General features: G+C 41.9%; 1 protein-coding gene across 31 annotated transcripts in view; it reads right to left on the bottom strand.

Moving 5' to 3' along the window:
- The window catches only part of Pam (peptidylglycine alpha-amidating monooxygenase), a 273,476-nt gene that overhangs the window by 6,096 nt on the left and 240,034 nt on the right, over positions 1–27,346 (bottom strand). For all 31 annotated transcript variants that reach the window (XM_039083040.2, XM_063266691.1, XM_039083046.2 and 28 more), the window contains 7 exons: positions 20,119–20,235; positions 17,790–17,862; positions 16,367–16,577; positions 15,970–16,170; positions 12,894–13,009; positions 9,688–9,787; positions 3,619–3,672 (listed from right to left, as the gene is read on the bottom strand). In XM_039083040.2, coding sequence (XP_038938968.1) covers positions 3,619–3,672; positions 9,688–9,787; positions 12,894–13,009; positions 15,970–16,170; positions 16,367–16,577; positions 17,790–17,862; positions 20,119–20,235 — 872 coding nt within the window. The remainder of the gene's footprint in view (positions 1–3,618; positions 3,673–9,687; positions 9,788–12,893; positions 13,010–15,969; positions 16,171–16,366; positions 16,578–17,789; positions 17,863–20,118; positions 20,236–27,346) is intronic.

Raw genomic sequence — 27,346 nt, 5'->3', positions numbered from 1 at the left:
TACACCCTGTGTCACTGATGAGGCACAGCCAGACTGAGCTATATTAAACGGAGAGGCCCACAGACGATGTCGGTTATAGACTGAATCAGCCTAGCATTCATAGAAAGCAGAAGAGACACGACAACAAACTTGCTAAGTGACACCCCACTTTAGACATTCTTGGCTTCCACAGTTCTGGCATTTTGGATGTAATCTACTAAAAATACTTGCTTGTTCTAACATTTGGAATACACCGAAATATGTTTAGGTTTTAAAAGGTTCTATTTTTTTAAGATTCGTTTTTAGGTTAGTTTTAAAATGTCTCGGTGTCTTAGAAAGAAAAGCAATATTGCCGTTCCGAGAGGACCGCGTAGGTAAGGTGAAAAGTCCAACATAGCACCGCCAAGGAGGCTAGGGACCCCACTCAAATGATACACAGCCCAAAGGGTATCGCTTCACTCTTTATCTGAAATTTCTTTACTATGTGTTCCCATAGTTTAGAGCATCCCTGGTGATCAGGCGCGAGGAGGTAGAAAGACTCTAAAATTAGCCTATGCCTGAATTTTGGAAGATAAAAGGGAATAGACCATGATCCTCTCCCAGCATAGAATATGCCACATGCAGCCTGCCTAGAACGACAGTGTCTCACAGTCTTATAAAACCAGCAGCTGTCAAAGCATCTCTAGCTATACAGAAATAAACATGGTTTTAAAAGCTGTTTAAGAAGTATTTTTTTTTCTTCTCCAAAGCAGTGTTTCTTAAAGGGGGAGTTATCTGTCCTCCATTGTGAGGGTGATCACATAGCATTTGTATATCTCTGTTATTTTAGTCTTTTATTTATCTATTCATTTTGCCTTTGCAATAAGACATTTTAAAATGACCGTCTTAAAAAAAAAAGAAAAGAAAAAAAACCCCTTCTAAATTGTAAACACATCTCAGTTTATTCCAAATGTTAGAATGATACTGTATTTTTAGTAGATAACATCCAAAATACCACAACTGTGGAAGCCAAGTCTAAAGTGGTGTGTCACTTAGCAAGTTCATCGCTGTGTCATCTGCTTTCTATGAATATCAAGCTGGTTCTTTCAGTCATCCACTGCATGCAATATCATGCATGCAGCTGTGTGCATGCATGTTTGCATGCATGTTAATGAGTGTGTGTGTGTGTGTGTGTGTGTGTGTGTGTGTGTTTGTAGACCTGAACACCTCCCCACACCCTGGCACCCCCATGCAGACTTTCTTCTTTAATAAGAACAATGGGAATAATAGACAGGAAAGAAGGGACATTCTCAATGCAGTAATACAGTAACTGTTACCTAGCTAGTGACAGACACAACTGAAAGATGGAGATTTTGGAAAACACATTAGCATGTAACTTAGGAAAACATGAGAGCTATCTATATACAGCATAAAGGAACTTCATTCTCATGCATGGTCCACCTTCGCCCTCTCAGCCCTTTCTAAAGGGCTCCCTCCATAAGGCCTAAGGTGCACTTGACAGTTTTCTTTTTTCTTCTCTCTACTTGGAGACTGATCACGATTGTCACCTTCACCCGGCTGCACAGGGGACTGCGTGAGCTATGCATTTCATTCCTAGTGACTCTATTTGAACTTCTTAACCCTTGCCATAAGCTTTGTGTCATCTCCAGTTATTTCTGAGACTCCCTTGAAATGCTGGTTCTGAAGCCTTGTTAGAATTGCTTACTTATGCAAACACTTGTGGAGAGAAGTATCATCAAAGGGAACTGGCATTTAGAGTTATAAAACTAACAAACACCCCTGCTGCCAACTATGAATTTGCTTTGGCCTTTGTTACAAAGGTTAGCCTCATGCTTTTGATGAACGATAATCTCTAGAGATCCAGCATGATCTGTATTTCTCTTGGAATATGAATATAATCTTAGAAAAGATGAGAATGATTTGGGTTCAAGGAGCAGAGCATGTCCATTTGAGTTGGGATATTCCCGACTAGTAAAACTGGGCTTTCAAGGCAGACATTTCAATAAGATTTATTATTCCGACTTCTGGATTCTGCCACCAGACAGGGGAGTTTCCATCTGAACAGATTCACTGTTTTCTCTTCATCCAGCAGCCAAGGTGAGGTCAGAGGTCAGGGTAGTTGGGCAGTTCTCAACATGCCAGCTAGTATATTACCATCAAGAGTGTTGTGGTGGAACATATTTAAACAGAAATAGATTAAAATCATTTAAAGTTCTAGAGATTTCAACACGCACTGCAAATCACTCCTAACTTGCGTTTCTTGGAAGAATTTATAATGAATGGATTGATGTTTTGATTAAGAGCACAGGATCGGACATCAGACAGACCTGCATTTAAAACTTGACTTAAACATGTCTCCTCAGTAATACCCATCCCTAGTTCCTTCTATGTAAGATAAATATCATATGGTTAATATAACGGTGACATTTGATAATGTTTGCCTTGTCCATTTAGAGTGTTCCAGTAATAGCTGTTATTAACGGCAATATCTTTTCTATCACCCTTATTTGGGGATAAACATAACATCAATAATAAACTGGCGATGATTTAAGGCTTGTGTCTGTTTTTTGAGTAAGAGGAATGTCACTCAATATTGTCCCTTAGAATCTACAAATGTCAAACACCACAGTTATTTTTGCTACAATGTTACTTCAGCTTTCTCAATGCTGAGCTGAGCCTGCTGCGGCCTTTCCTTTCTGCCTACGTCAACTTCCTTTTGCTTCTGGCTTCTTCGCTTGTCTCTTTAACCTACTGCCACGAGCAAGACACCAAAGATGCTTGGACTTCAGTCTGAACCCCTTCACCCTGGGGTTAAGTCTGAAGAGTGGAATTGGCTTAGGAGGAGCCGTTAACCACAAGCACCAGTCAAAAGCCTACACATTGTAGAAAAAGTATCAAATTCAAAGTGGTTCTCGGGCAGGGAAAAGTAATTTGTCAGAGATTTTGAAAGGGAATAGTAGCCACTCACCCGGAGCTAAGCTCATTTTGGATACTGTGTGTCAATGGGTATGAGGACTTGGAGATGTGGGTATTCTTTCTCTCTAGCATTTACCTGGGCAGTGACTTCCCTGAGGTCAGGTGTCCTGTCTTTTCTCTCAGGTTTACTACATTGTCTTTTACAAAGACGCCCCCAGTCAATCTTGTTGACTACGCGGTGCTGAGAGGAGTTGACTGGCGGACATGCTAATGTTTCGTATCAAATGAAAGTTGCCCACAAAGTTTTCCACTTGTGTACATGAGAGCTCATGCAGGCTTTTCTAGCATACCAAAAATATTTTTTTCCTTTCTACCTTTTTTTTCCCCTTTCTACCTTACATAAAGTCAAAAATACTTCCCAATACGACTAGCTGAATATTTTCCTTTCTGCATATCTCTGGCTCATGGGTTATAGATTTCTTAAATCCTCATCTATATTCCATTACTGAGAATCAGCGATGATTGGAGGTCCTTATGACTATTTCCTTCAACACACAAAGAAGTCGAGACATGAGGGCTTAAGGGCTTAGCACAAAGCAGAGGGGAGTGATGATTTACCACATCCTATATTTTTAGCCTGATAATTTTTAAGCTGCAATCAAGAGTCAAAAATAATCTCAAAAGAGCTTTAAGTTTCACAGTTAAGAGAGGACTCTGACCAACCTTTGATTTCCTGGACTTCAATGCCAGCCTTTTTAACTGACCGATGCTCCATTTCTGTAACGGCACAACAAGAGAAGAATCAGAATCCCCGAAAAGAACATTTAAAACTTAACCTTCATATCAGTTTTGTTCAGTTACATATATTTCCAAAAGGCTAGAGGTCAAGATCATGATTCCTTCATGAAACCTTCTTAGGTAAGTTGAGGTAATAGTTTTGATAACTTATTCAGGATAGGGTTTTCCTTTGAGAACTCATAACATTACATGTTTCTAAAATATCAGGTAGTTCTGATTGTTAGGTTCAAATGGCAGAGTTGGTGACAAAATTCTGTTTACAACACCCCCACCCTCTCACTCCCTCTTGCCCCTCCCAGATGGCAGTGCTGGTTGACAGTGTCCTAAACAGAAGGTCTCAGAGCTGGTAAACAGAGGATTGTTATTGGGTAAACAGATGTTCAGTTCAGCATTCCTCAGGCTTCTCTGTTCACTGGAACTTCCTCAATCTGCTCCCAAAGGTCAACTATCTAGGACAAGAGCATCTAATTCCCACTTAATCTGAACAGTCTGTGTCAGCTCAAAGGCTCCCTTCCACTCGGCTGACAGTTAGATACAATCCACTTGCTTTTCCACCATTTTGCTTCTCTCTGTGCTCCGGGCCTCAGAGATAGACAGCCTCGGCAGGCAGTTTGATCCCCAACAGAGCTTTCTTTCTACCCAAGGAATGGAATGGTTCAGTTCAGAGGTTTTACCACTCCCTTGCTTACGTCATTTGCCCATGGACGACGTCTTACAGCGAAGGCTGTTTCTACTGATGCATAAGAAACTTGAAGTGAGAAATGAATATTGTGGGGTTTATCAATAAACTTGCTTAGATTATTAAGTTATGCAAAGTAGAATTTCACAAACGTGTGCTGACTCCAATATGACTGGAAGGTATGCAGTGAATATGCAGTGAACTAACCAGACTTCTTAGGAAACCGTGAGGAAAAAAAAAAATTCAGTGCCATTATTGAAGTTCATTTTAGGGTTGCTGAGAAATCACTTCTGCTAATGAATGTTCTTCGCCCAAAGACTACAGCCCCAGTGAGCAGTTAACTGTGTTAGCATTCCTTCTAGGCTCCGCCCACAGTTACCTGGCAACAGACAGGCGTGCCTGACTCTCTATAAAAGGGGCTGCTCGCCCCCTCCTCTTTTTCTTGCTCTCTTCCCCTCTTTCCCCTCTGTCCCTTCTCTCCCCCATTCCACTCCCCCACCTGCCTTCCACCCTCCCCTGTCTCTTCATGCACTCCTTGCTGGGCTCGTCTGTCTCTCTCTCTCTCTCTCTCTCTCTCTCTCTCTCTCTCTCTCTCTCTCCCTCCCTCCCCCCCTCAACTCTCCACCCCATGCCTTAAATAAACTCTATTCTGTAAGTCCTATGGCTCCTCCCTGAGGGGGAAGGGGTGCCTCATCTTGGGCCTGCAGAGGCACCTGCTTCCCCCACAGTATACCCCACTTCTACCAAACACATTCCTTGGCCTCTCTTTTTTTATAAAACACAACACATGCATGCGAACAGCACAGGGCCGCCCCACCTTTAAGTCCTGCTCTACCATTAAACCCCCGGTGCTGTCACCAGAAAAAGGACAAGTCTGCCAAGTGTGTGAGATGATCCTGGGTAACAGCTATTGGTAACAGCAGGAACACTGGTGCACTTAAGGAATAATTCAGACGCTATCTTTGCTGCACACATTTCCCATCAATCTAAATACCTCGTCTTGCAGCATCCTGTCTGTGTTTAAATTGTTCAAAGTCTTAGCTGGGGACTAGACCTAAAAGAGACTCAGGGATGGCAGTGTTTGCGGAATAGATCAATCTAAGATCTGCATGAACTGGTAAATTTCTCTGTTACAGGCTGGTTCTCTTCTGTGCTTCAGGCAGGGCCAGTCACCTGATATAATTAAAGAGCTTTTCCCTTTATTAATTTGAAAGTGTGTGGGGAGATTCCTCACTGGGAAGGCATACAATTCTAGAACAGTGCCATGCTGGAACACAGGCTATGCTGGTTCGTTTTGGTCACCTTGACAGGAACCAGTGTCACCTTGGAAGATGAACCCCTGCCAGGGAACTGCTCCATCAGCTTGGCTGTGGGCATGAAAGTAGGGCATTGTTTTGATTAAAGATTGGTGTGGGAGGTCCAAGCCCACTGTGGGCAGTGCCGCCCTGGGATAGGTGATTCTGGGATTATGTGAGGAGGAGGACTGATCAAGGAATGGAGTCGAGCCCCCAAACAGCAGCCCTCTACGGTCTCTGCTTCGGTTTTTTCTTCCAGGTTACTTCCCTCAGTGGCTTAATAAAAATGCCATTCAAACTCACAGCCTAACCAGGTCAGTTTTGGTCTGTGTTTAACACAGCAGCAGAGAGGCCAAGCAGGACAGCAGTCTTCTGTGAAGTTGACGAAACACTAGACTGCAAACACTGACAACTCCCCAGGCCAGAGGTCCAGCTTCCCTAATTTATTCTGATCTCCATTATGCTGAAGGGATTTTTAACCTGAAGCTTTATACTACAGTGTACTGCTCTTAAATCAGGAGTCAGAGATGTATATCAGCAATACTTAGAGTTTTCAAAACACACACACCTTATTATTCCTGTTTCTCTTGGAGAGCTTAAGAATAGCTCGTGACTTGAACTTTGATAGCTGTTTTCATGTGACAAAGACAAACTTTTGTTGAGTGTTAAATACTAGGGTGTTACAGACGGCTTAATAAAACAAAAAAAAATTACTATCTGGAAAAAAAGACTATGGCCATATTTCTACAGACTTTTTCATCTTTAAAAAGGTATTTAATATATAGTCATTGATATATAATATAATATGCATTATATGTGTAAATTTATATATATTTTATGTATAACATTAATATATATTAATATGATATTAATTATAATATGTAACAATACATTGCAATATATTATATAATACCTATATGTATTATATTATTATATAATATATGTATAATATATGTATTACTATATATTAATGTATAATATATGTATTATTATATATTAATATATCATATATGTATAATATATGTATTATATATTATTATATAGTACCTATATGTATTATATTATATATTATAACATATCAAATATATTATGTAATATGTATACAATATAATATATGTAATACATTATATATGTATTACACACACACACATCTTTTTTTTAAAATTCTAACTTGTCAGTTATTTGAGGATTATCTATCTTTAGTTTTATTTCTGTCTGCCCATGCTTTCAGGTTCCTCATTGAAAATATAAGTGCTGAAGGCAACTTTTACAGAGGAAAGGTGAGGGACTTCTGGGGTAGCACAGGCTGGACCCCTGCTCCCCCACCCCCATTCCTCACTGGATTAAGAACCCCCTACAGGAGTGATAAGGCAGGACTGGGTTTGTCTGTGTGGATAATTCCAGAGGTTCTGAGATCTCGACAGCTCTGACTTAATCGCGCATTATTTCCAGTGTGGAACTGATATGGTAGCTTTATTGCAGTGTGAGAAATAGGTGACAGGCGGGGGCCTGGGAAGACAGAGCACTGTGCTTTTCCTGCTTCTTGGTCATAAGCTTTCTTGTGCCACATGACACTGCTGCTGTGATTTCCTTTGTAAAGAACCAACGACTGAACCCTCTGAAATCATGAACAGAATACGGTTGTACTGGTTGTAGTTTTGTGTGCCTGCTTGACACAAGCTGGAGCTATCACAGAGAAAGGAGCCTCCCTTGAGGAAATGCCTCCATGAGACCCAGCTGTAAGGCATTTTCTCAATTAGTGATCAAGGGGGAGGACCCAGCCCATTGTGGGTGGTGCCATCCCTGGGCTGGTGGTCTTGAGTTCTATAAGAAAGCAAACTGAGCAAGGCCAGGGGAAGGAAGCCAGTAAGTAACATCCCTCCATGGCCTCTGCATCAGCTCCTGCTTCCTGACCTGCTTGAGTTCCAGTCCTGACTTCCTTTGGTGATGAACAGCAATGCGGAAGTGTAAGCTGAATAAACCCTTTCCTCCCCACTTGCTTCTTGGTCATGATGTTTGTGCAGGAATAGAAACTCTGACTAAGACAACGTTTTTTCCCCGATGAGCCATTTTGTCACATCTGTGCCAGGATAGCCAGTGACTGAATCTATATTCACTCTAATTGGGTTCTTACCTCAGAACACTAAAAGTCACTCAAAGATTAACTCAAAACTCAAAAGTTACTGAATACAGCACTGGCCAAACCGAGATATAAAATGTACATTATATCTGATTGAAGCTTATAGACTCCTGATTTCACTTTTCTTCCAACAAATTGTTTTCTTTCCTCGTTACGGCTTGAACTTGTGTTGTTATTGACATAATTGTATCAATCAAGTCTTCATGCCCTTATTAACTCTTTACCTACTATAACTATCTGCTGCAGCTTTTGATGCCTCAAACTTCTCCTCCCTAAATGCTTTACCAATTACCGCTATCTCCTGTCGCTTAGACTCCAGGATATTTAAAAAGCATTTCTGGAGATTGGATGTTTTCGGCCAAGTAAACATTCCAATAAGGAAGATTTTGATTTATAGCCTGAAACCAGGGACTAGGCTTAGCATACTTTTAGTGATGTCCACACTGAAGTGAAAGAGCTCTAACATCCCTGCAGAACTACAGTGCCAGCATCCGGCATCCCTCCTGCAGATCTGCAGCAACCTCCTCTGACAGAGTCTGTCGCGCACCCTACTGAGCCGCAGTGAGTCCCTGGCTATCAGACGCCCTAGGGCCCTTTCTCATTTGTGAAGGGACTTAGCATTAAGATGGATGTTGGCCACATATCTTCCCTCTAACTCTTGCCTGGGATCCTGAGCAGGGCCGAGGGGCTCTTCTTGTGAAACCTCGCCCTTCTTCACATAGCCAGAGCAGACCCCCTCTTCGGCCACAAGAGCTCTGCTTCCTATCTTCCGAGACCACAGCCATTCCATCTGTCTCTGGTGCTGTGGCCAGGACTCTCTTCAGAGTCCCTGTCGTGTCGTTCCTCTCCTCTGTCTATCTGTGACATTAATAACTTTTCTAACAGACGCCTTATTTCTCAATAATCCGGCTCAGTGTCCCCTCGAAACTGCTCTATGAACCTAACATAATCTATCCCAGCGTCTCTCTCCTTCCCCACCGCCAACTCCCAAACCTAACAGTTCATCCACCAATTGGCTAGACTCTGATAGAGCAAATCAGTTCCTGTACGCTCTGAGTTCAATCAAAACATATCAACTCAGTGTCTGCAGGGAAGCTGAAGCCAAAGTGTCAGGGACAGGGACGGAGGCTGCTGTCCCTTGGAGCCCAGCACTACAGAGAGCAACGTGGGGTGATATCTTGTGGCAGCAAGACAACCTCTGCTTTGCCAAAGCTGTCTCTTCCTTCTGAAACCAAACTGGAATTAACACTGGCTTTTAATGTAACAGACATTACTTCACACATCAAACATTTCCTGCAGAGTGTCTCTGGAAACAAGGCAATGACTGCCAGGAAGAAAAAAAAAAAAAAAAAAAAAAACCCAAAACAACCCTCTCTCTCTCCACTTTAAAAAACTTAGTTTTAATCCCTGAAATAGATACCAAATAAGAACCCTATCCCTTCCTCCTCCCACCCTCTCATCTCTCTTCAAATGCATCCTTTGTAGTGTGAGGAATAAAAGCCAAAGATACCAGCCATGTGCTGAACCCCAAACCCAGACTCCCTTTTAGCCCCTATTTCCTATTCCCAATGTTTAAAAGGAGAGAACAAAAGCAAATGCTGACTGGTATTGTTGTTCTTATGGGGTTGAGGTGGGAAGGGGTGGGTGGATGGGTGGGGGGGGACACCCTCATAGAAGAAGGGGGGGATAGGATAGGGAGGTTATGGACAGGAAACCAGGAAAGGGGATAACATTTGAAATGTAAATAAAAAAGAATCCAGTAAAAGAAGAAAAGGAAAAAAAAGCAAATGTTTTTGTTTCCCATTTTAAACAACAAAACAGACAGAAGTTACAGATAGAAACGCTATAAACGTGAACAAATTAAAAAAAGCCCAACCTACTTTCAGTCAGGGTGAACTTCCACACGGTGTTTGTGTGTGCGTCTCCAATGTACACAGTCCCATCTTCAGAAGCCACAATATCATGAGGCATGTCGAAGTGCTGTCAAAGCAAAGGCATTTGTTATTGGGCTGAGGCTGTACTCGAACCGGTAACAGAATGGCAGGGCAACTAGACACGGCACGGGACTCAAACGAAAGTGACCTTTCTTCCCACCAAAGCAACCCTGGTCAATGGCAGTCATTCATTGTATCCTGACTCTGCGAGGCACGGTTCTAGGCACCGAGTAAAAGCTAAGGGGACCTATGACATTGAATCCAAATTCTTTTAAAAATGGAAAACTCATACGTTGTTTTATTTTTTTCAGGGCAGTTTAGTTCGGTATGTGGTGGCCTGTTCATGTTTACTTTTTCTTTCATGTTTCTCCTGTCTTTAGAAGACTGATGATTAAATGTCTCCTCAGACATTTTCATACGGGTCTTGCTCCCCAAGCTCGCTCATGTCCCTTCCACCTCTTTCAACCCTCTCTCCTCCCTTAAAGTCCCCTTTCTGCATTTATCATATTTGTCTGTTTTGTTTTGAGACCCAATCAGTTTAGCCAGGGCCACCCTTGTAGCCGTGGGTCCTCACACACTCGTGAGTAATGCCCTGTTTCCCATACTTTATCGGTAGTCACTAGGCAGGGAACCAGTAGTGGCGACGAAGCTGCTCCACCCTGGTTGGCTGTAACAGGTCCATTCTGCTTTTATTATATTAGAATTGCTCTTATATGTCTGTGTCTGGGTGGAGGTACACGCATGTGAGCACAGCGTCCACCGAGGCCAAGAAAGGGCACTGCGTCCTTGGAGGTAGAGGTACAGGTGGTTGTGAGCCACCAATGTGGATGCTGAGAAGTGAACTTAGGACCTCTGCAGGAGCAGACAGTGCCCTTGAGGACAGGCCGATTCTCCAGGAGCTTCTGTGTACAAAGCACAGTTGCACTGGGCTCATGACTGGAACAGCCATTTTACTCCCTACCCTCTGTCCCCTCTGTCCCCTCTGTCCCCTCTGTCCCCTCTGTCCCCTCTGTCCCCTCTGTCCCCTCTTGGGCAGTATTCCCTGAGCCTCAGAGGTGGGGCGTATATACTGCTGATCATTTAACCTTCATCTCTCCTGGGCAGTTTGGACAGTCACGTGCCTCTGCATCCATGCCATGCACTGAAAAGAAACACTATAGAATGAAAGACCCGGGCTTAAGCTCACACGATCACAGCCGCCTCAGTTTTAACAAAGATGCCAATAATACGTGAGAAAGGAGAATGGTATTGGGTTACCTGAGTGTTCATACGGAGGAATAAAACCACCTTTATTAGTCTTACTGCCTTATTTCCCTTACCCTAAGGTTAAGAGGACAAACTTTCAGATGTGAACACTTCCTAAGACTGCCATAGTAGAAGAGAAAGATTCACGCGATGTGAGGGAAGCAGCAACAGATGGGCACGGAGAAGAGGTGGTGTAAAACTCGATCTTTGACCTTCAACTTCAGTAACTATTTATTCCACATTATTTCCTTTACCCAGATTTTGAATCTTTATGATGGTTAAAATTAATAAGTGGAAATTCTGAGAGGTCCATAAACCTGTTTCATTTTACCGAATCAACCCAGGCTACTTCTCCAGTGTATGTGGGGTGATACTATAAATTGTTCTCTGAAAGGAAGAACACATTTTGTCTCAGCAGGAGCCTCTCTTCAGGTTCCACGTGCTGACTGCCCACACTGGGCCTTATTCATCACGAGCCTGGTGACTGCTAATGTTTAGGGACAATGCTCTCTGAAATTCTAATTCAGACCTATTCATATGATTATGAGCGGAGGCATTTTGCTTCTCCCTCAGTTTTGGTGTACAGATGTGCATTTCAATTAAAACTCAATAGCCTACCCGATATGGGACACTATCACGGAAAGAACAAGAAAGCCAAGCACTCTGCTAAGACAAATTGTAAACCTGTAAGAAGAATAATAGCTTTCTCTTCTTCGTCCCTAAGTATGAGGACGTCAGCTCACAGAAGAGCAGCTCTAAAGATCAAGAGAGGCCAAAACTCTGTGGGTAAAATATGCACCTTCAACGGAATGACTTTCCTTCTAAAAGATGCAATGATTTCGCTGGGTTGCACACTGCTTTTCACATGGAATTTCTTCTGAAAAACTCATGCTTGCAAACTATAAACAGAGACCCACCAGAAGAGACCCTGGGATGGAATCCTTAAGTTCATATTTACTTTGTTTTGTTCCTAACAAAGGAGTCCTGTCTTGTACATCCTTATATCCTTAAGATCTAGTATAAAACCTGAAACCTACGGTTAACTTTGATAGGTCCCAGACTCTCCACCTTCTTACAGACAGATTTCTAAATTCTGAGACATTTTATAGCTCTTTTTTCCTCACTTAGCAATCTTCGTATCCTAACAGGCAACTTAAGAATTATGGTAAGAAGCCGTTCTTTGTTCAGTGGCTTGCGATAGTTGCCATTTTGATCTAAGTAGACCCAATAAGCCTTTCCATATTTGGGAAAAATAGCCCTCGCCTAAGCAATTCAGCAGGCTGATTTTTCTACCGATAATGGACCCTTAGAGCATGCCTGCATTGTGCGTGAGTACTGGGCTTGCTATTGACAATTACTCTGCATGTACAGTACTGCGGGAAGAAAAAGCCCTCGGAACACTTAGCTGTAGTCACTGCGTGCATAAAAAGCACTGTTAAAATATACAGCGGCCAATTACAGGGAAGCCTTTAACCACTCACCTAGACAAGTGTTCAGAATTCGAACAGGTCCTACAAAGCACTGTGTTCGATTCTCATTATCTATCACAGTCTTTGGACTACCAATATCTACCTGCTGGTGCTAAAGAAACTATAATAGTACGTTTACAATGTGGTCTCTTCACCGCCTGAATAAAATGTCTGTCCGTCTACCATCTGTCAGTCGGTGCGTCTATATTGACTTGCTATGTTTAAGGTTGTCATTGTATGCCGATTCTACTATAACGTTAGAACTGAACAGGTTAACATTCATCTGGAAATACGGACAGTCTAGGGAAAGACAAGGACATTTATTTTAGGTAAGGCAGGACGGTTAGAAACTTATCGCAGGTCCTCTGAAAAATTGAATACTGATATTCACATTTTCAACTTCCTATAACAGCTCCACAAGGCAGTGCATGTAGGTACCTTGCGTACTGGCTTGAAGACGTCTATAATTTCCCCACTGGAAAAGTTCATCACAAATCCTTGCACGGGCTCTTGGTCTCCAAAGTAAGGCTTCCCGTTTACGGCAAAGAGGAAACCTGCGACGAGAGGCGTGGTCTTTCTTTAAAATATGGATTAATATTGGCCTTGGAATAGAAAGCACATCATACAAATAGGCAATATAGTGATCTGGGCCAAACAGGTTAGATAATCAACCTTTGTATAAATAGGAAAGCAAGACGCTGGAGAACTTGCTCCAGGTAGGCAGCCATAAGAAATTAGGATACAAGGTTACTGATGTACATGCACCCTGGCATTTAGCCTTAGATATAATAAGCATCCTCGGTAGAAATGGGGGAGAATTTCAGTTACCAAAGCCAATCAGTTCAGAGCATCTGCTTATGTTTTGAAAACTAGGTAAGGTCTACCTTGCTACAGCAAGAGTAAGAGGAGAGTGCCAAGAAGGCTTGGGGAATTACAGCATAGACGACGTAATCTGACTTTAGACAACTCCAGCTTGTAAACGTGAGATAGGTGTTTCAGATTGCTAAAGACAAACTGTCACAGGGAAAAAAGTAAGCACCTCCTTATGATACCTTGTGGTAAAACTACATTTCTTCGTATGTGGTGAAATAGGAGAAATGGTGAGATCTTACTCTGCACACTGCGTTTTCTTTTTTCCTGGATTGTTTATGTATTTATATTTCAAATGTTATTCCTTTTCCCTGTTACTCTCCCATATCCCTCTCCCTGCTGTTTTGAGGGTGCTCCCCCTCCCACCCACCCATTCCCACCTCAACACCCTAGCATTCCCCTACACTGAGGGGTCCAGCCTTCACAGGACCAAGGGCTTCTCCTTTTATTGGTGCCAGACAATGCCATCCCTTGCTACGTATGCAGCTGGAGCCATGGGTCCCCCATGTGACCTCTTTGGTTGGTGGGGCTCTGGTTTGTTGATATTATTCTTCCTATGGGGTTGCACAGGAACCTTCAGTCCTTTAACTTCTCCATTGGGGTCCCTGTGCTCAGTCCGATGGTTAGCTGCAAGCATCCTCATCTGTATCAGTAAGGCTCTGGTAGAGCCTGTTAGGAGGCATTCATATCAGGCTCCTGATGCTGTCTTGGCATCAGCAATAGTGACTGGGTTTGGTGTGTTTTCAAAGAACCCACTAAAGAATACACTTTAGAAGAGGCTAAGAATATAGATCAGTGGTAGAGCGCTTGCCCGGCATTCATGGGTTCTGTGTTTGGGCCTGAGCATTGCAAAGCCTAAAGAGTGCGTGTAATGCAAACCAATATTCAACACATTTCGTCTCCGAGCACACACTATTGCCACAGGACCCGGGGAGACACTGGCTCTCACTTAGATTCTGTTTTAACCTGGGTTCTTATTTTTTCTATATTTAAAAAATATTTTATCTATTTAATGATATTCCTTATTAACTGAAATTTCTTGACAAGTTAATTCTTTGAATGTGTAGTAAAGCCAACTACAGGATGTATCTTTTGTTGACACGAATGAAGATTTTCATTTATTCATTTTTCACGCGTTTCTCAGGGAATGCCGACTTGTTCCTCATCCAGTCACCTGGCCCTTGATTTTATGCCTTAGTGGCATGAGAGGTGTAGCTATTAAAGGACGAGCATAGTTAATGTCTGCTAACACAAAGCTAGATACAGTTCACAATGTATCCCCAGATGTGTATAAGCTTTTACTTAAAATATTAAGTGGCTTAATACAAATAAATATTCTGGTAATTTATTTTAGAATGTGAATTATGCATATCTTATTTTATGAGTTTGTATTTTTTTTCCAAATTTCATTTGAAAACTTTTAAAACCATTACAATTTATGTAACAATGTTAAAGAAATTGGTATTTTATTGGCATTTAGATACAAGCTCTGTTACTTTACATTTTTCTCTGTTTTTAAATAAGTTGGCCGATGTGGTGGCTTGAATGACATGAAATGGGGAGTGGCATTATTAGGAGGCGTGGCCTTGTGGGAGTGGGCGTGGCCTTGTTGGAGGGAGTGTGCCTCTGCGGGTGGGCTTTAAGGTTTTAAATGCTCAAGCCAGGCTCAGTGTCACATTGTTTGATGCCTGTGGGTCCAGATGTAGAACTCTCAAGCACAGTGTCTGCCTGAATGTCACCATGCTTCCTACCATGACAATAACAGAATAAACTTCTAAAGTATAAGCCAGTCCCAGTGCAATGTTTCCCTTTCTAAGAGTTGTCACAGTCATGGTGTCTCTTCACAGCAACAAAGAACTCAGACAGTCAGTACTTTCTCAAGAAATGTGAATCAGAAGTATTTTGAATATGATTCTATCAGATATTTACCATCTTTGATAGTGTGAAGGCAGTAATAATAATTTAATAACTAGATCGGATGACTTAAGTAAAGAATAATTGGTGTTTGGAAACGTTTTAAACCCAATACAAACAGCTTTTTTTTTTTCTTGAAGCATTCATTATTTCTGCGAAAGGAATAGTAATTTACAATGCAAGTGATAATTTTAAGATATTTCAGATCTGATATACAAAGCATCTTGTACTGACTAATAAAACAGTTATTTAAGAAGCACGTTGAAATGCCAAGCAACCAGAGCTTCCAGGGACTAAGCCACTACCTAAAGACTATACATGGACTGACCCTGGACTCTGACCTCATAGGTAGCAATGAATATCCTAGTAAGAGCACCAGTGGAAGGGAAGCCCTGGGTCCTGCTAAGACTGAACCCCCAGTGAACTAGATTGTTGGGGGGAGGGCGGCAAGAGGGGGAGGATGGGGAGGGGAACACCCATAAGGAAGGGGAGGGGGGAGGGGGATGTTTGCCCGGAAACCGGGAAAGGGAATAACACTCGAAATGTATATAAGAAATACTCAAGTTAATAAAAAAAGAAAAAAGAAAAAAAAAAAGAAAAAAAAAAGAAACTACAAAAAAACAAAAAAAAACAAAAAAAAACCCAACAACAACAAAAAAGAAGCACGTTGAATAAAATCCTTATTAAGGGCAGACAGGACACAACAGAGCGCACAATAACAGTTAAATACCTGGTATATATGAAATGGCAAAGACATTCCTTCCAAATGATGCGTGCTTAATCTCTCTCACAAATTCTTTGGTGTCAGTTTTGAAGCATTGGATTCGGCCATTTTCCCTGTCTGCCACACACAACTGGTCCAAATGAGGCACAAGGGCCAAACTGTGAGGAACACTGAACTGGCCTGGCCTAGGACTGCTTCCAGAGGACTCTACAGGACAAAGAAAAGCCTCAGTCACACTGTTCATTCAAAGTCCTCAAAATCCAGTACAACAGCTTTATACGTTTCCAAGTTCATGAAAATAATCCATTCGTACAGATTTTATATGGAGACAACCAAACCCATGTCTATCCTTGGGTCCTACTGACACAGAATTCTGACTGGAGAGCAAGAGGGGAAATGGTACCTTCTCCCCACTGGGTGACGAACTTTCCGCTTGGTGAAAACTGCACAATCCGACTGTTACAGTAACCGTCTGACACGAAGACAGCTCCAGTACTGGGCTCCACAGCCACATCGGTGGGCTGGCAGAAATGATTTTGGTCACTCCCAGGTTGCATGCTCCTTCCCAGAATTAAGAGAGGGCCTTCTTTGCTATGCGGGTCCAATTTGAACACCTTAAAAAAAACCAAAATAACAAAAGCAAAAACAGCAGAAGTGTTATCTACTTTTTATAATTATCGTTGACACACACATGACAAAGGTCATTTGAACAAGCAATGAGAGTGTGACAAGACGTACTCTTCTTATCCAAATAGGAATCTGTCTTTATCTACACCTCCATTTTGTCTTTTTTTGGCCAATCTGACACCCATCACACAGCACACGAGGCAAAGGTATCCCCAGAATGAGTTTGAAATTCCTCAAGGGAACATGTCAGTGACTCACGTCTATGACCTTGGAGCTCGGGAGCTCGGGTTTCTTCTTTCCTATTTTTCCTAGCTTATCATCACCATCATTGCATTTAACAAGCTCATCCTGTGTGAGTGTGAGGCCATAACACAGCTCTGTGGTTGAAATACAGTATCTTTTGGAAAGGACAAACGTGTGATCAAGTGTGAAAGCCTATTCAATACAGACTTTCCTTCAATGTTTAGAAAATTCAGTTGGCTTAGGAAAGAAATCGCAAAATGTAAGCAACAACAAAAAAGGGAGGAAAAAAAAATAAGACTGAATGACAAGGGAAATGGGCCGAGTGGAGAGGGAAGAGGAAGTGGAAGGACTCTGAAGTTCTACAGGGAAGCCCCACGTGGGGCTGTGAGCATCTTGTGAGGACAGGGAGAGGAGAGACCTAACACCATGTTGACCTTTCCTTCCTACCACAGCTCAAAAAATAAAAATGCTTTAGTAAGGATTGACACAGCTGAACATGGATGTCTTCTAAATTCTTTTGTCACAATCCCAATTTCTCCTGCGGGGGGAGCTGGAAGGAAGGAGGACATCACGGTGAAAGCTCATGAGAAAGGTTGCTGTCTGTGCAAGAGGAGGCCCAGGAGCTTGCTCTCTTCTCCCTCCTCAGGAAAGGACACATTGAAAGATGCCTGTCTGAAACCCACAGCAGGACTCTGTCATTTGGTACCCTGGTCTCAGGCGCCCAGAATTTAGATCTGTGAGAAATGTATTGGTTGCTTACAAGCCACCGACCGAGTCTATGTTGCCCCATAATTGCACACAGAATTTACGAAGACATGACTGTCCCTTTTTTTGTTGTTGTTGTTACTAAAAAAAATTTTTTTTTTGCCATAGAAAAAGCTTTAGTGAACTCCGGAACATTTTGAAACTTGAAAGGTCTCAGCTTCTCAGTGAACACTGCCAAGCAGGAAGCTCACCTGGTGGAGAGCCACATCTGTGACCCAATAATTTCCATCTGTATCTATGCTCAAGCCGTGTGGTAAATAAAACCTGCAAGACAGACAGACGGACAGACATTGTCACAGTTACAGTTCTCCAGGCATAGAAGAGAGGAATTTAGTTGTAATTGAACCATACAGCAATATCCTTTTATAAAAGAGGAACACTATTTGCAGCGGTATTGAAAAAAAAAAAAGACCGAAATGAATTGTGAAGCGAATTGTTAGCGCAGGCAGGGACCTCCTGTGACAAAACCTAAGCAGACATTGGTCACTCATAGTTCGCCTGACAAATGATGCTCACATCAAACCATCAGTGTTTACTATAAAGTGCACCCTATTAAGCAGCACAGATAACACGGAGTTCGATGCAAGATTTTGCATAATGAACATTAATGTCTCAGAATATACACAGAACAAACTGCCTTGAGAAACAAACTAGATTTCTCTAGTTTGAATAATTAAAATAGATTACAGCAAACATAGCAATACGGGCTTTTCTGTTTGTTTGTGATGTGCACACACGTGTGTGTGTAGTCAGAGGGGGATATCAGGTGTCTATCCTGATCCATTTCCAACTTACTTTTTTTTAAGTTAGGTCCTCTTATTGAACATGGACTTCAACTGGCTAGATGTGCTAGTTAGAAAGTCCCAGGGGACCTCCTGACTCAGTTTCCCTGCCCCACTTTGGCCCCAGTACTGGGGTTACCAATATGCACTGTGTCCACCTTTTATGTGGATTTTAGGGATCCAAACTCTGGTTGCTATGGTAAAGACTTTACCGACTGAGCTATCTCTCCAGCTTTATAACAATCTTCCGCATGTGACCTAAAAGCTTTAAGACTGGCTATGGAAGATAATGAACAGGAAACAAAATAACTTTCAGATGGGCCATGACCCTCTAGGCACAGCAAATAGGTAAGTCGGACAATCATTAAAAAAGGTCAATCTATTTAGCATATCTAACTGATACAGACAGACCCGTGGGATTGAAAAACAGAGTTAGTTAACACATGGGACATACACTCAGGTGGCCTTGTTCAAACACCATCTGAGAACCCAAGCTTTCTCTGTTTCTAGCCTCAGTAGGGCATTGGCACAAAGAATTTTTTTTTTCATGAGCCAAGTGAATAACACTTTGATCTAGACTAATTAACTGAACTAGATTCTCGTTTTTGGCCACTGCAAGCAAGGCTTTGATTTGCTCGCAGCATCGACAGCTCACAGTTGGCCAAGTTGACTTAGCAGCAGTTGTCCCAGCTCCTTCCAAGTTGATTCTGTTCTGGGACGGGGCTGCCTCTGATTAATGCACACAGCTCTAAAGACACAGGCTCAAACACACTGTAGAGATGGCATTACAATTTGCCCCTCGACTTCTCTGAAAATATTATTTAAAAACACCTCTTAGCTTCATCATAGCAATCTCCAGTAGTAGTTGCATCGAAAGCAGAGGCTATCCGCCTTTCAAAGAAACTGGCCTTCCCCGGGCTTAAGCAGATGGGGCCGGCCAGAGTCCTGGAAGCTGCCAGGTTATAATGGGTCAGGGTAACTCTGGGAGCAGGTGTCCCTTTCTTTCAATGACCATGAATATCAGCCAACTGGTTTTGCCTGCCAAATGCCATCTAGGAATCGGACCAAATAATGAATGGCTTTCAGATCCAAATTACATGTGCAAACCAAGGGAAAGCAGAAAATAGTATCTGTTCAGTCTTCACTTTTTGATGGGAAGAGAAGTCTTTTGTTCTTACCAGTGATTACTTGGTGAGTTGAGTATACAATTTTAATGGTAAAGCAAAAGCTATCAGTCTAGCTGACCGAGAGCTTACTTCATCGTATATATCATAGTTGTCTCAATCCTGTAAAGTCCTAATAGCATTACCTACAGCTCTGGCCAAGTCAGGATAGAATTTTAAAAATTATAAATGGAAACACCATTATTTATATGTATGATATATGACACAATGTAAAGATAAGGACATGCATCTAACCCGTGGTGTTAATTAATCCAGCCAATTAACAATCTGTGACATCAAATACTTTGTGTAGTAAGAATATTTGAAATTGTTCCTTAGCAATTTACAAAGAAACCACACAAATGGCCAGTTTTCTGTATGGATCGATTTTTTTCTTTGAGTTTCACCGATGATTCTAACATTCAGGGATGTTTTCAGAACTGTTTGTTTAAGAAAGTCCAAGAAGAGTGGTCCAATATGTCTCCTGTTAAGGGTATCTTTGGGACTCCTTCATGACCTAATGATGTACTTTATACCCAGCATGGGTGCGCCGGCATGGAAGCCATTTTACTCACAGGTTCTTGCCACTGGACTGGAGGATTTCAGCATTATTTGGGTCAATGACCAGGATGGTGTCTTCTTCAATTGGCCCAAGACCTCTTTGCTGGTAAACAAACTTGCTGTCAAAAGAGCTAAACAAAAACATAAAAATGGAAAAATTAACAACCCACGATTCTGGGGCACTTGAGCCATGCAGACCACTGACTTGAGAATCTCAATACAAACTCAGAGGGGCTGGAAGGCACTTGACTTCATGGTCTCCGGAGATGAATTATCAACCACCATGGATGGGCAGTGAGCTGTGGCATTGGCTTTGGTGGGCCATGCAGTCTCAGATTCACTTTGAGAAAGCCATGATCCAGAGCGGCCATGGCAATACACTTCTTTAAAAAGCTTCCCACAGTTTATAAATAAATCTTTCCTTTAAAGTTATAGGAGGCTAACTTACTTTAACCTCTCTGTAATAATTCTATTGGGACAGGAGGGACCAGAAAGATCACTGTGATAGCCAAAGGTTAAACATGGGAACACAAAAGAATACAACTAGAACATTCAAAATATTTCAATAAAACGAAGCAGAATTTATTATTGAAAAAAATACACTTAGAGACATAAAGTTTCTCTTCCTAGCAGCTTTTCGTTAGTGCAAAATGGATGACGACAGAGTGACTTGTTTCAAATGAACATAGTAACTACTGCTTTCTAAAAACTTAGCATCTTCTGGATTATAAAATACAATATAATATAAATATAACAATATATAGTATAAAATATAATAGACATATATGTATTTAAATAGTAATGCTTTTCCTTAGAAGGCCAGTTATATCAGATACTGTATTGGGATCTTAGAATTAAGAAGATCCTGGCTTCTGGGATTTGGGGCCGTTTTAAGTACAATAAGAATCAGTTGAGCAAGGCATAGTGGTACTGTGGGCTTGGTTAGGAGTTGGCTGCTAAGTGAATAATGGGTGGGCAATGGATCCAGTGGGCAGATGATAGTCAAAGAGATGACTCAAGTCTTGGGTAAGGTGAAAGGAGATTCTATTGTAGTATACATATAAAACATAAAATTATTCCTTTCTAGACTTTTCCCTATTTATTATTTTTTGGACTGAGTTAACTGCAAGCATCCAAAAGCTCAAACAAGGAGGCTACTGTATGTTTACGCTGCATGTGATGGAGGCGGACTGCCCCTCCCCCCAAGCTTACGTGGCAAAGGTGTAAATGAACCAAATACCAAGAAATCATTCTACCGTGGTCAAAGCCAAAGCATTGAGTCAGCACACACAGATGTATGACTTTATCAACTGTAGATGTGTGCTTTCTCTTCGTTCAACCGAGTAGTCAAAAGAAGACTAACACCAAATACCTGTCAAGACATAGTATCACCTTGGGAAGGTGACAGACTGCTCGAACCCATCGTCCATCCATTTATTAGTTGGCTAGTTTGTTTGCTTGTTTGTTTATTTAGGAACCAGTAGAGGTCCCAGTAGGAGCACAGAAAGTTTTAAATCATACCCTCTTGCCATTAAAAATATTCATCACATAATTATCTGAGCTTCTTGACTAGCAAGGTCTTTGGGGTATATTTTTCCTGAAAGATAGCAGTACGTCCCTGAAGTAGTTCTTATTAATGATGTATTCAATTGAACACAAAATATTGATTTGACTTTGTCAGCCTAAAACTTAAGTAAAACCGTTGGCATAAGCTATCACGTGTAGTTAAAAACACCCAGCAGCATCCAAAAGAGAAACCTATGTTTACAAAACATACACCGTAGCAGTTAAAATGTCTCTTTCGTATAAGGAAATATATTTTATTTTACTAGGTTTTTGTTGTTTTAGAAATTAGTGTATATTCATCATACAAAATGGCGGACATTTCGTCATGACATTTTCTCAAATGTCTGTTATGCATTTTGATTTTGTTTCTATTCACCTTCATGTGATTGTTCCCTTGTCCCAAATAGACACAACTCTAGTTTCATAACATACGATACTTAAACTGTTACCTTGCATGAGAGATGTAACACACTGTATTTGGTTTTCTGAGTTTTACTTGCTTTGGTCAATACTCATTTCTTACAAGTGACTTAATTTTGTCTTTCAAGGGTGAGTAAGATTCCATTGTCCACTCATGCCACATTCTCCTGGTTCACTGGTCTGCTCACGTGCATCCAGCCTGACGGCATAAGCTGATGATTTACTGCCTTTCTAAGGGAGGTTTTTAATTGGGCAGAACTTACATTCACACAGCTATAAGAGATGGCATAGAGCTTCTGTGCATACTCTACTCCCCTTTCTTCTGTAATGGCATTTTGGAAAGCTACACAGAATGCCCTGACATTGACAGATTCACTACTCATGGTTTGACTTCCCTGTCCCTTTTATATCCCTTAAAAGTGTTATTGACACTTCAGGCTTTGTTGCATGGGTGTGGACTATATGGGTCCATTCCTCTTCTGACTGACTGGCATTGGGGAATATGGAGAGCTCCTACGTCCTCACGATTCTTACCAAGTGCTGTCTGCTTCGCATGGAGTGAGTAGCATTAGCATCATTAGTAGCTCGTAATGGCCACTCCAATTGGCCATTGTGCCCCTTCACAGAGCAGCAGCAAATCAGACCTCAGCACACCTAATTCTGTGTCTCCCTCCCCTCTGCAAAAGAATAAGGACGAGGAGCACAGTGTATTTCCTTGCAGCTGGTTCCTCTTATAAAGGCTTGTAGTAAATCTGTCTTTCTGTCTGGCTGTTCACTTAAATGTTTACCACCGGTCTCTGATTATGTAATATTTTTGAAAACAAGTAACAGAACCAAAACTCATTGAACAGAATTGGTAGAAAGAAATAATGGATTCTTCCACATTGGGAAGGCCATCCTTATTTTCCATCCCCAAATTTAAAAACATAACTATCGTTCTCCTTTTCCCAGACCCGAAACACTGGGCTTGGCTTCTGAGAAGTAAAGCTTTGTCCATGAACAGAGATAGATAATTCAGACTCAGAGTCCTGTGCCAGTCGACTCAAAAGAGGAGGGTGTGGCCGACTGACAGCTTGGTGAAGAAAGACCTTAGTGAAATGGACTTTCCTGCCCTGCTCACAGTGCACACAAACATCTGACAAGAAACTCGTGTCCCCAAACAGACACAACCTGTGTGGTGGCATCTACGTGGATAGTCTAGGAACATCACGTAAATTCAGAGATCACTCCCTTCTATTTCATAATGGTGGAAAACTATAAAATGGCAAAGTGAAAAAGAATATTAAGAAGAGTTAATAATACAAAGCAAATAAACCCTATCTTCATAAGCAGAATTTGGAATGATTGAAGCCCTCAGCTTCCTCAGCTTCTCAATATGTATTTCCCAATACCTTATGACAGTATAGCAGATGACTATTGGAGGTTTTGTCTTATTTTCTGTGCCCACATGTATTTATGTCATTTGTGTTTAAAAACAACATCTTACACACTGGACTAGCTACTTTTCCACAGAATTACATTTATTTTTACAGATTATTGCTGCACCTATGCTGTATCCATGAAGTCTCTCTCAGTGAGTAGGTATGTCCTTGACTCTACTAATGAGGGAATCTCTTTATGTGCCCATCCACAAAGGAAAAGGGAATCCAAAGGAAAGAAAACAAAATTCAAATATTAGAGAAGCCACTTACGTTAACACCATTTAATTATAGCTATTTGCCTTTAGTTATGGGAAGGACAAATAAAGAAAGTATAAAATTCTTAGGGGAAAAAAATGTAGCTTCAAAGGAATTAACCACAGTTCAATGGACCTGACCCTTCCATGTAAGATCTGTCAGCAGATGTCTGTACATTTAAACTGGCAGCGCCAAGAGACGTTCGGTTACTCAAATGATTGGTTTTCTTTCCTAATCCCTTCACTTGGGATGTCATGAAACCAACAGCTGCTCTCAGGCGTTACACAAGTCAAACAATAAAGGCTCAGACTCTGTTTCTGAAACAGAAAACTGCACACGCACACATGAACACACACACACACACACACACACACACACACACACACACACACACACACACACCCAGCCAAACAAAATAGTTTATAAACTCTTTTGTAATTCAAAGAAAGGTAATCGTGGAACAGTTCACAAATGGACGTCAGATTATAGAGCTGGCTGTATCGTTGCTATAGCAAACTGATTATTTAGTGTTTTAAAGCCGCCCCCCCCTTCTGTACTGCAGAGAAGTCTTTATTTCAACCACATTTAACTTTTCACGGGGCATAATAATACCCTGCACATTTCACACAGTGCCCGGAGCGCTGATGGATGCTGTGTGCCTCTCTGAGAAAGCACTCAGTTGCAAAGACCGAGCCGTGGCCTGTGGGCTGGAATCCAGTTCTTTATTCTAACGGTGTGAATTCCCCATTAGTGGTGTTGCACATTAGCAGCTAATCAAACAGTTTAGATCAGCCTGAGAAGAAATGCTCTTCCATAGTCACACACAGACGGAGAGCCAGAAGAAGTAGAAAATAAATGCAGGCGCCATCAGTCAAAATTAAGGGAATGCGAAATAAGTAATACCGTGAAGAAAGAAGCAGTGCGTTGTTGTAATTATATAAATTAAGAAACTGGGAAAAGAACCGTAGGTTTTCTATTGAGCAAATAAATAAAAACGTGCCTTCAATGTTAGGGGAGCAGCTTATAAGGTCCCCTAAAATGGGGGTGTGTTTAAAATATTATGTTGAATGCACTCTGAGTGCATACTTGGTTTGGAAAGCCTCTGTGACGAGGAAAAGAGGAAGACAAAGGAAGCAGTGTAGCCATTTGGTATGCAGACTGGCCTAGAGCTGGGGGCCCCAATAAACAGTTAAGGGAATACGAATCAGACATCAAGAGTCCAGGGCTCTAGACTGTTCAGTCAAGACTACCACTGGCCACAGGTGACGTAACCAAATGCACAGTTACTAAGCAATGTTAGGCAATTATTAAAATTCTCACTCTGTTTAACACAAGGCACGGCTGATACACCAGGGCAGATCTCTTGATGTGTTATCTCGAAGTTATGAAGCAGGCACCAAGACAAAGTCACGGTCACCTGTCTCTATAAACATGGCTGCCCTTCTTTGAGACTGACCTCATTGGACTGGAGTTTCCATGACCCCAACTCACTGCGCAGGGGTAGAAGGGGAGCGAACGGTGAACTGAAGATGCAGAAAGAGCGGCCTGAGTGTGGATGAAGAGGGTGTTTGCAGTCTGTGTGATTGCAGTATGTCAGGAAGGAAGAGAACATGGAAGCCGTCCTTTCCTAGAACTCAGCTTTCTTTCAGATACATGGAAATTTAGAATGGTTCAATAAGTTTGAACCGCATTGTTTGTGCCAGAGCTAAAATGTTATATTCTCCCCTAGCACAGGCACACACACACACACACACACACACACACACACACACACACACACACAAGCAAATGCACTAACAAACATGCACACACACATGCACACATACAGACACACGCACATGCACACATGAACACACAGATACACACATATGTCCCCACACATATATAGACACATATACACATACAAATACATGCGTGCAAACACATGTAGACATGTACAAACACACAGATACCAATAGACACACACAGCATACATACAAACACACACAGGCATACTTCCACAGTGAAGCTAATCCTTTGGTACTAGACATCTAGAAAACACAGCAAAAAGGGTAATTGTATCACTAGTTGCATTTAATACACGAGGTAATGCAGCCACATTGAAGGTACAGGAAGCCAGACTGCTCTCAGATTAAAATTATCACACCATCACGAAAATAGGTTGAGGACCTAGGGAACATTCTGTTTCCAAAATGAAAGTAAAGACACAGAAAAACAGGAGAAAAGCCCATTGTGAATTACTCTGATAAGGGAAGACTCAGATCTGGGTTTGGCAAAGGAAGAACTCTGTGCTCTCTGGAAAGGCCTCAGAGTTGGACAGCATGCGCATACACAGGGGTTTCCTTAACACTGGAAAGAGTTCAACATGGTACATGTCTAGAGAATCCACAGAAAACATGCACTGGCAGCTAACATCAAGCCCTTCGGTGTTATTTGCTCTGATGTTGCTCAGTGAATGGTATCTTACTTTGTATTAGGGAGGCCTTGGCTTTTCTTTCGCTGATCCACCGTTCTGGACCTTAAAATCCAGTATTTGCAAGGAGGGATAAAGAAGGCATACCATATGCCACAAAACTCACCTTACGATGTTCGGTCGGACTATCAGAATGTAAACTACCTTCTCTAGAGGTTGGTATTATAATAAAATGCTAATACGGATCGTGTCGATACAGCTTGGGCTACCATGTCCTTGACGTTCTCACGTACACAAATTGATCATTTCTTTCCCCTTCACAGGTTTTGTTGTTTTCTTTCCTTTCAGTAGCATAAGAGAAAAATTTCCAAAACGCCTTCCAACTCCACGTGGGGAAACCATAAATGACAGGGACACAACTTTAAATCCCAGAAAATCAGGGCCGAGATGTCCAGTTTAGCCAAGGGTTTCTGTTGAGTTATCCCGGATGCTACCCAACCACAGTTGCGATGAAGGAAGGACAGGCTCAGAAAGGAGCCTTTGACAGTGGCAGTGCCTTCTGAGGAACAGGATGGGGAGCAGCCTTCCTGAGGTAAGTGTTACCTCGCTCCCGCTGGGAGGCATTGAAAGACTAAAGGGGGCTAGCTGCCCCAGTGTTAGGGCAGACATTATTCCCTGCTGGCAACAGGCGCTTCCTATTTCTGCTCTAAGAGGCATCTTAAAAGTAGCCACGTTGAGGCTGGGCTCAAAGCAAGAAAGGAAGGTCATATTTCCGGATGTTATCTGGCTTAGGGTTTTTATTAATTTCATTTCGGTTGGCATAGTGGTTTAGAACAGCTTGAGTGGAAGGGCGAGGGTCGAGGGGGCTATCAGGGTGCAGCTAGTCAGGACAGGACAGTGGCAATAGCTGTTGCAATAGCTCAAAGGAGCACTGGGTGCTGAGCGTTAGAGGCTGAGAGCTCTGGGTTCACTTCCCAGGAACCAGGAGACAAAACACCTTAGGTTTGGTTTGCCTTGTGGAGCTTAGCCTTTTGTTGTGCTGAGAAACTGGACAGGGAAGATTTGAAGGAAAATGAACGTAAGATTTGGCCCATGGCTTCTTGACTGAGATCAGGTAAAGACGTTGTTCTAGTTGGTGAACGGTGCAGCAGCAAGAAGGCAAGCTCA

This window comes from Rattus norvegicus, chromosome 9, assembly GCF_036323735.1.
Source record: "Rattus norvegicus strain BN/NHsdMcwi chromosome 9, GRCr8, whole genome shotgun sequence".
Lineage (NCBI taxonomy): Eukaryota > Metazoa > Chordata > Mammalia > Rodentia > Muridae > Rattus > Rattus norvegicus.
Note: the sequence above shows the minus strand (reverse complement) of the source record. Positions and strands in the feature narration are given on the sequence as shown.